General features: G+C 36.0%; 2 protein-coding genes across 7 annotated transcripts in view; one reads left to right on the top strand and one right to left on the bottom strand.

The window, feature by feature from the left end:
• The window catches only part of LOC106879709 (ciliogenesis and planar polarity effector 2), a 10,631-nt gene extending 4,123 nt beyond the window's left edge, over positions 1 to 6,508 (top strand). For all 5 annotated transcript variants that reach the window (XM_052977008.1, XM_052977007.1, XM_052977010.1 and 2 more), the window contains exons 2-6: positions 883 to 1,006; positions 1,996 to 2,148; positions 2,387 to 2,511; positions 3,875 to 4,013; positions 5,009 to 6,508. In XM_052977008.1, coding sequence (XP_052832968.1) covers positions 895 to 1,006; positions 1,996 to 2,148; positions 2,387 to 2,511; positions 3,875 to 4,013; positions 5,009 to 5,253 — 774 coding nt within the window. In that variant the 5' untranslated portion in view covers positions 883 to 894 and the 3' untranslated portion in view covers positions 5,254 to 6,508. The remainder of the gene's footprint in view (positions 1 to 882; positions 1,007 to 1,995; positions 2,149 to 2,386; positions 2,512 to 3,874; positions 4,014 to 5,008) is intronic.
• The window catches only part of LOC106879708 (dnaJ homolog subfamily C member 11), a 66,856-nt gene continuing 57,860 nt past the window's right edge, over positions 883 to 9,878 (bottom strand). Inside the window, exon 17 of one of the 2 annotated variants that reach the window (XM_014929380.2) lies at positions 883 to 3,713. In XM_014929380.2, the coding sequence (XP_014784866.1) occupies positions 3,691 to 3,713 (23 nt within the window). In that variant the 3' untranslated portion in view covers positions 883 to 3,690. Of the gene's footprint in view, positions 3,714 to 6,584; positions 7,083 to 9,878 lie in introns of those variants that run through there. The other variant, XM_052977006.1, reaches the window with a different exon arrangement.

The following is a 9,878-nucleotide window of genomic DNA, read 5'->3' as shown; positions in this document are numbered from 1 at the left end:
AAAAAAAAAAAAAAAAAAAAAACTTCCTTGGCCATCATGTAACTGAAGTTTTGATTAAGTGAATATGTTATGTTAACCTTTGCATAGAAATTCTGATGAGCTGTTTTTCCTTTCATGCCACTCCACCCTCTTAGATCAATTATCATTCACATAAAAACTTAGATTTAATCAGTTTATACTTTCCCTCACACATCTTACTGACACGTTTTAATCTGCATGATATATATGTGGCTTCATTAGTGCTGATGTTCACAAAAATAGCTGCCAATATGCCATAAACGGTTGGTGTATCAAGTAGAGACAATGCAGAGGTGTGAGGACTCTAGTGTTGCTGGGGGCTAGGTAACCTCTGTAGTGTTGATGCCATGAAGAAAATTCATCCATTATATTGTACAGTGGCTAGTGTTAGGAAAGGCATTCAGCTGTAGAAATAGTCAAAGCTGAGATGTGAGTGAGACATGGTCTTCTGATCAATTGGATCCTGTTGAATCATCTTAGTCTTTGTCAACATGGACATAAAATGAGGATGATGATACATGTCCATGTTCAGAGTTTAAATTTCTCCCAAATTAATTTTTATCTTTCACCCCTCAAAAGTTGATAAAATATGTAGCTTGGTTGTTGTTGTTCTGTACTCCCAGGCTGACCTGAATGGATTCCTCTAAAGACGCTCAAAGACCAGGCGATGGTGTTAAACTGGACAATGGACTAAATCTAGCATCTAAGAAGATTTGAACCTCTGTGTCATTTCTAACCTTTTCAGCGATGATCCAACCCCAGTTTCTTTCCTATCTCTCCTAACGAGCATCCTCCATTGTAATTAGAAAATGTATTTTAATTATTTTATTCTCATTAATAACCAATCATCTTTTTCTATTACAGTTCTGTTAATAAATGAAGATGTTGAAGACTGGGTCTTTACTTGATTTCAAATGGTACCAATCAAAGATTGGTTTGGAAATATTATTCTCACTACAACATGCTGATGGGTCTCGGAAGGTCTTTGGTAAGTAGCCTTTTAGGGGATGGGTGCATCACCTTTTGGGGGTTTCATACACAGGCTCTTAGGGGCTTTGGTTTGATATCTTTTAGGGGATCCGGTGTGTTGGTTTTTTGCGGATTATATCAGATTTTTAATTGAAGAATTTTGGTTGTAACAGCTTTTAATATCCTTTCAGAATTAATTAAAACACATATACAATGAGAATGAATCAGAATTAGCTGTAAAGAGAGGATTCATTCTCTCTCTCTCTCTCTGTGCCAAATGCGAGAAGCCATTTAGCTCCTCTACAAGAACCTGCTCTGCTCCACCCACTTCACTCATTTCTTAGCACACTGGCTCTCAACCATCTTTTACCTATGGACTCCTCTGATTACAATTTTATTCTGGTGGACCCCTATAACCATTCAATGTTTAAAAACTAATTCTAAAGATATTTCTTTCAAGATTCCTATTTTGTTATTTACTCACTCGTGTAGGCTGAACTATATAAAATGAGATAAAAAAAACTGGTTTCTTGCAAAAGATACACTTAGATTAAAACCTTTCAAGGACCCTTAAAATGCTACAATGGATCCCCAATTTATTATTTTGTTTGTGTGGACCCCAGCTGAAAACCACTGTCTTAGTATAAAGCTACTGTCTCCCCCGCTTCTTGGGTTTTGAAACCTTGTGAGCTGTATGGTGACCTCAGCAGTGCCAGTGGGATGGAAAAAAAAACCTACCCAGTCCACGCTGTAAAGTGGTTGACATTAGGAAGGGCATCTAGCCATAGAATCCTTACCAAAACTGACACTAGAGTACAATGTAGTCCTTAGATCCATTGGATCCTGTTAAACCATCCAACCCATGCCAGTATGGAACACAAACGATAAATGATGATGATGATGATTAATAAATGTATCTCATCAGAAATATGGTCATGAAATGATTAATCCCCAAAATATTGGATTATTCTCTGTGGAATATGTTTTTGTCTATTGTCTCTTACAAAGGTTTACTGGAACAGCCAAATCTGCCAAAGACAGTTTCTGTCAAGGAAGTTGAATATAAAATATTGTTGGTTGGTAAAACTGGAGTTGGAAAAACGGCTACTGCAGCTAATCTTACAGGACATCCTATTCCAGAGAACCACTACGAAACAACAGGTAAAAATCATTACATTCATTTGTGATGCCATAAAGAATTTATTTACACTTGTTTATTATTGTTATTATTATTTTAATAAGCATTACATTTTACTGATTACATTCCAATCGTAATCTAAAGAGTTCAGATACAATGTAGCTAAGACTGAAAATGTCTGTCTCTGTTAAAGTTCCTTATGTTGTCATCATCATCATCTTTATCAGCATTATCATTATTATTATTATTATTATTAAACAGGCATTGAAGTGTTCCGGAATTACTGGCCCGCCCGTATACGCCAATTAAACAAAGTTGTGTTATTTAATCTAAATTTCTGGGAAAGTGGAGAAATGGCAGCAAAGAAGTTTGACCACATCCTTCCGGTCAGTTCTACTTTAAAAATTTTTTAGTCTATTTCTTTTACTGCTTAGTCAGAGGGGTGGGAAGGGCTGTGGGGCGTAAAAAGAGATAAAACAAACACTGCAAGGCAGCTTGTCCGACACACCAACAATTTTTCCAGTCTTCATCATCATTTAATGTCTGTGATCCATGCTGGTAGGGGTTAGACAGTTTGAAAGGATTCATCAGGTCCAAGGACTACATCAGCTTCCAATGTCTCCTTTGGCATGCCCTTCCTAAAACCAACCATTTTATAGTGTGCAGTGGGGGCTTTTTATGTGTCACCAACACTAATGAGGTAACCATGCAGCTTGCAACACTGAGATCGCCTTCAGCTGAGTGGGGCTACAGTAGAGAGGGAGGAGGCTTTCTACTGGAAACGAGGGGTTAAAATGAGAAAGAAGGGGCCCAGAACATATCAGATTTCTTGGTACTGAGGGGTTACGGTCACATGACTACTCACATTTTAAGAGAGGGCGAGAGTGACTGGGGCTGGAGCTGGGAAAAAATAAAAATAGGGGTGATGAGGTGTCAAGGTATGAAGTGAGTAGAAGTGAATGGAGACTGAGGAACCAGGATTGTGGTTGGTTGGGTGAAGGTAGTTTATTTTTATTAGCCCCACAAGGTATTTTATTGCACTCCTTAATGGCTGCTATGTTGCCGTCTTCTGTTTGTGTTTAAATATCATCATCATACATCTGTTTTCCGAGCTGGACAGTTTGATGGGAACTGGCACGCTCGTCACCTTACAACCTTTAATAAATGTTTCAATTGTGTCTTCAGTTTTGTTCTGTAAAGTTGTTTAAAGCAGAACACCCAAACTAGGTTTGTTATTCTTTTACTTGTTTCAGTCATTTGACTGTGGCCATGCTGGAGCACCACCTTTAGTTGAACAAATCAATCCTAGGACTTAGTAAACACACCAGCATCGGTTGTCAAGTGATGGTGGGGTGACAAACACAGACACACATATAAATGCATATGTAAATGATGGGCTTCTTTCAGTTTCCGTTTACCAAATCTTCTCAAAAGGCTTTGGTCAACCTGAGGCTTTAGTAGAAGATACTTGCCGAAGGTGCCACGCAGTGGGACTGAACCTGGAACCATGTGATTGGTAAGCAAGCTTCTTATTCCTGCACCTATGTGGCTGTTAAGCAAGTGACTTACCACACAGCCACTGCTGCACCTATAATGTTAAAAGATTTGAAAGATGTTTTTGATATTCATTTCAAAGTTAAGGCATAACACTCAAACACATGCTATGACAAACAGAATTTCATTACTATCATTATTATTATTATTATAGATAATTTTAGTGCTTCACTTTTTGTGGCTAATCTGTTACAGGCCTGCAAGGATGGCATCGACTGTGTGATGTTCCTCTTCTCACTCGTTGACAAAAGTAGTTTTGATGACCTCTCTCAGATGATCTGTCGATTCACAGAACTTGGTGATGACATCTGCCGCATTGCTGTTGGAACCAAATATCCTTTTCAATGAATTAGTATCATTAGTGAGTGACATGAATAGAGAGGCAAGTGACTGGCTCTTCAGTAAAAACACTTGTCAAATGTTCACTCCTTTTACTGATAAATAGGTACCATGGTAAAGTGTAGCACATAGCTTGAGCCAATGAGGAAGCCGCTATTTATTAAGTTTGACCTGCCAGTTCACAGCCTTTAATAATATTGGCTTCAAATTATGGCACAGGGCCACCAGTTTTTGAGGGGAGGGGAAGTGGGTTACATCAACAGCATATTGATTTAAACTGGCCATATCTAATCCAAATATTATTCTACCTGTTTTATGTTCAAGCCAGCAAGATCCAGCTTCTCACACCTACCCTACAATGTCATTCTAAAAATATATACAATCACATCATTGAAAACTCAAAGCTACGAAATGATACATGATTAATTAAAAACAATGTAAATAAATCAGCTTTAGATTTGACAGAAATCTTAATATTAAAAGGGTTAAGGAATAGAGGCTTGTGTAATTGACAATTATATTACGAGTTTATATTGTGACAGTGGAGGCGCAATGGCCCAGTGGTTAGGGCAGCGGACTCGCGGTCGGAGGATCGCAGTTTCGATTCCGAGACTGGGCGTTATGTGTGTTTATTGAGCAAAAACACCTAAAAGCTCCACGAGGCTCCGGCAGGGGGTGGTGGCAACCCCTGTTGTACTCTTTCGCCCCAGCTTTCTCTCACTCTTTCTTGAGTAAAAAAAAAAAAAGCTGCGATGGACTGGTGTTCCATCCAGCTAGCAGAGAACACATACGCCATGGAAATCGGCCCTATACTCCACAAGGGGCTAAGAGGTTTTCCATTATATTGTGACAAACTGACATTCTTGTGCAGAGAGAGTAAGAGAGATTATCTCAGCTGATGACAGCTAGAATAAGCTTCATTCATACATCATTAACTGTTGGTGATATTAAAAACTTGACATTTTATGTATTCCTTGACACCTTCCAGATTTGATAAATTCGATGAGAGCGAAATCACTCAAAGAGATATTGAGAATTTTGAACAAAATTGGGAAATCCCAGTTTTGAAGATTCAGAATTTAACAGACACCACTCAGGAAAGGGGATCAGTGCCTTCTATTGAATTAGTGTTGACTACAATTTGTGAATATCTGTGGGCAAGAGATTTAAGTCTTGCAGCCAAAGGTTCAAAACCTAAAGTAGACATGGAATCTGCCCAGGAAATTGTATTTTAAGGAACCGAGAAGTATTTTTTGTTCTGGTATTTGTTGGGTTTGTATCCTTGTATTGGATACAGAATATAATGAAGCAAAAGGAAAGATTGTATATACAAAACACATTACTATTACACGAGACTCAATGCTCTGTATGAAAGGCTCACACTGAACTGCTAATCGCTCAGAGTTTTTTGTTTTATAACAATGAGTCAGTCCACCTTTTAGTCACTTGAGGGGTGGTCAGAATCCTTCCACAACAATTGACTAACAAAATGTTAGCATTGCACTGTCATCATCATTTTACATTCATTTTTCTATGCTTGTATGGATCAGAAATCAAGGCAGATTTTTAGGGCTGGATGTGCTTCCTATTGCCACCCATCACCTGTTTCCAAGCCAGTTGATATTTCCCCACGGATGGACATTTTCATGGAAAATTGGAAATGAACAACCCTGCTTGTATGACAGTGAAACTCATTTACGACAACCATGCCATATTAAGATGAGGAAACATACACACACATGCATACATACAAAATGGGCTGCTTTCAGTTTCAGTCTACCAAATCCATTATGAAAGCTTTGGCTAACTAAGGGCTATAGCAGAGGACAAGTGCCAAAATGATCATTCAGAGGAACTGAACCCGAGACCACATGGTTGGGAAGCAAACTCCTTAACCACATAGCCATGCCTGCATCTATTAAGATATACCCAATGCCTTATGTACTCTCTTTACTACAATCACCAACAAAGGAGCCTTCACAAAGTTGATGTTCTAGAAATAACAGCCAATTCTTCCTTAAACTAGGCTTTATTATCTAAAAGAGACGCACACACATATATTGATATTCTGGCTGCAACATGAAATAGAGATGAGATGGACACGGGTTCAACTCCTTGGATCGTAATTCTGTCGAATAAAGGCTGACCTGGGATGAGACAAAAGCAGGGGCCTTTTGGTGTCCTTTATTTTTGAGACAACTTTTTCTTTCATAAATTTATGGATTAGTGGTCTCTCGTCATCGTCATCATTTAACGTCTGCTTTCCATGCTGGCATGAGTTGGACGGTTTGAGTGAGGACTGGCAAGTCAAATCATCCAACCAATGCCAGCATGGAAAGCAGACATTAAATGATGACGATGATGACAGACTAGTGATCCCAATCAATCACATTCCAAATAGCAAATTCAAAAGATCAAACTTCAAATCCAGTTGACTTTGTAAATATTTACTCACTTCTGAATCATGAAATAAATTTTAAAAAATATTAATATTTTTTTTTACCTTAATTATTTTGATCCCAACCCACCTAAGACTGACCCTGGTTCCATGATACAAACTTTCAGTTCCAAAGTGATCTAATTTATAATCTTCTATCAAAACTTTATTCTTTTACTTGTTTCAGTCTTTTTGACTGCAAGCCATGCTGGAGCACTGCCTTGAAGGGTTTTAGTTGAACAAATCAACTCTAGGACTTTTTCCCAAAGTGCCATGCAATGGGACTGAACCCAGAACCATGTGGTTGTGAAGCTGGTTTATACTAGCTTATGTTGAAACACCAGCTTAAAAATGACAAAATTATTTTACTAAATTCATTATTTTCAAAATTAATTGAAACAAAGGAAGTGGATTTCACCAGAAAGAAACATGGTAACAAAAAAGCTGGAATGATTTAAACCTTCCGTCAAAATTTCAGATGTTCAAAGCACCAGCATAATAATGTCAAAGTTATTTTATTAAATTCCTCATTATTTTCAAGATTAACCTAATTAAATAAATATGGCGTAGTGGTTAAGAACATGGGCTACTAACCCCAAGATTCCAAGTTCGATTCCAAGCAGTGACCTGAATAATAATAACATAAAAAAATACGTTAGGTTCGAAATTTCCCCAAGACACCTGATAAAGGCTGGAGGGTATTTCAGCCAAAACGTGTTAACAAACAAGATGAGGATAAATATCTGTCAAATGTAAAGAAATTGTATTTCAACAGAAATAAGGTAACCAAAAAGTTAAGAGAATACTATGAGGTTTACCTATCATCTACAGTTTTCACAGCTAAGATGGTCAAATAAATAAACTGTAGATTTATCTATGAAGTACACATTTCAGGCATTTTGAATTATGCTGTGTTTTACATAAAGACTTTTTGTTTTTAAATTAATTATTTTTTTTCTGTATAAACAAGGATGTCATTTTTTTTGAGAGAACAAAGAAACTAGCATGGCCACAGCTCATGAGCTGAAACTAAATCAAATCAATTGCTCAAGGAATCAGCCAAATTTCTTTCAAAACAAGCTGGGAGTTGTATTATATCATCCTCATCACCATCATAACATCAGTGTTCCATGCTGGCATGGGTTGGACGGTTTGACATGGAGCTTGCAGGGCCAGAGACTGTCCCAGGCACCATTGTTTGCTTTGGCATGGTTCCACAGCTGGATGCCCATCCTAATGCCAAGAGCTTTTACATGGCACCAGTTGGTGTTGGAGATAAAATGTAGGTGGGGAAAGAAGGCTGATGGGGTGGAACTCCACCGCATGGACAAGCATTACCAAGGTGGTTTGTACATACATATATTTTGTGTCTGGGGAGAGTCATTCCTTTTTAGCATCTTATTACTTAATGCACTCACTGGTTTGATTTCGACTCATTTTTTCTAAAATTTTCATTGCGTCTTGCAACCTCTTCAATAGTCATTGATTCTAGTCTGTTTGCCAGAATCAACTAATTAGTATTATTAATTTAGTTAATTGAGAGTCAACGATGCAATGAAAATTTTAGAAAAAATAAATAAATGAGTGGAAATCAAACTGGTTTGTTAAATAATAAGGCACTAAAAGAGAATGACTCTCCCCAGACACAATAAAATATGCTTCAACACACAAATTCACATACAGAATCTGGCAAACCAAATACAAAAACAAAATATATATACATATGTATGTACACACACACGTATGTGTGAAACTATCATCAAAATTGAGAAAGGAAATATAACAAAAAAAAAACTGTTTCAAGATTTCATATTTTTTTATGTTTTATCTTCTTCATCAGAATAATATTCTTGCAAAAGATACCAAAAATGTCCACTGAACTAAGAGGAAAAAAAAATCTTGATTGATTTGAAATTAATTAAGTATAGGTTATCAGCAAAAGAGAGATTATAACACTATAAAGATAAATTATAAAGTAACTGAGATGGAACTAAACACACACACAGAGACTAAAGTAGACGTATGAAAACAGTTTAGAAAATAAATATTTTATTTGATGTGTAAGCAAAAGGAATACTGATAATGGTGTCTGGTTAATAATTAACAAAAACTGATGTTAAATGGCCCTTCCTTAATTCACCATCCAACAGAGTCAAGCAACTAAATGCAAAGGATAACAAATTCATATTATTCTACAGCACTAATTGAGATACATAGAGAAGTTTCATTAAATTTCTGATAGCATAACAAACCAAATTGATTGAAGCTGGTGAAATATATCAATTAACTAATGTAATAATACTAATTAGTTGATAACTGCCAAACAGAAGCTAATGGTTAAGATAGAGTTTTAAAAGACAATTTAATAAGTTGTTTATTTGTGTTTTGATCACAATCTTTGGCAGAGAGATTTAGTATAAATTTGTGAGACCTTTTCAGAGATATAACAGATGAATATTAAATTATAATTTATTCAAGACATAAATATTAGCAACAAAATAAAAATAAAAAATCTATAAAACATCAGCTGAATATTGAACCATCTCTGAGAGTAATTGATTTTTTAAAAACAATAATTATTAAATTGCACTTGCAATTAATACAATAATTAACAGGGTAGTATGTCTTTAACGAAATACTGGTTTCTAAGTGAGGCACAAGGCTACATGTGGAAGAGAAAACAGTTCAATAAATCTATCAACTCTAATACTTGGCTAGTATTTCTTTAAATGAGTCCTGATGAGATTAATACTCAAAATATACAGGGAGAAATGAAATACCACAAGGTGTTTAGTCCCTTCTTTTATCAGTTCTACCAACCTACTACCCATTCTTTATGGAAACATTTCAGATGTTATAGAAAATAATTAATAGGAAGTCAATATTTCATTTAAAGATTTTTTGTTTTTGTTTTGTCCAGAAGACAAGTTGCAGGGATTATCCCCAAAATAAATTATTCTTATTGCTGGTTATTTCCCCACAAAAATATTTGAGATTCTGAGGGGAAAGAAAAGATATGTAACAGTTGTCAGGTGATAAAACAATGAGACACAGTTGGTCTCGGGGAGATTGCTTTAACGATTCTAGTTTTATACAGATGTTTTCAACAAGGTTCAGTTCTAAAAATAGTATATACTTTACGTCAGATAAAAATAATATGTATCTTATATCTGACATTTTGTCACACACACACACACAGAGATATATAACTCTATTAAAAAAAAAAAGCAGTGTTCTTTAAGGAAAACATAAACACTTTATTTCAAAGGAAGCACCTAGAATAAAATGCTTTGGCCCTTTTGATACCATCCCACCTGAGAGAGTCCCCTTTTTAAGATATACAACCTCCTATTTTAAATGAAAACCTATCACAATGTTATGTAAGAAATTTCGATAAGTTATATCTTCAACATTGGCTCATTC

Source organism: Octopus bimaculoides, chromosome 26 (genome assembly GCF_001194135.2).
Source record: "Octopus bimaculoides isolate UCB-OBI-ISO-001 chromosome 26, ASM119413v2, whole genome shotgun sequence".
Classification (NCBI taxonomy): Eukaryota; Metazoa; Mollusca; class Cephalopoda; order Octopoda; family Octopodidae; genus Octopus; species Octopus bimaculoides.
Note: the sequence above shows the minus strand (reverse complement) of the source record. Positions and strands in the feature narration are given on the sequence as shown.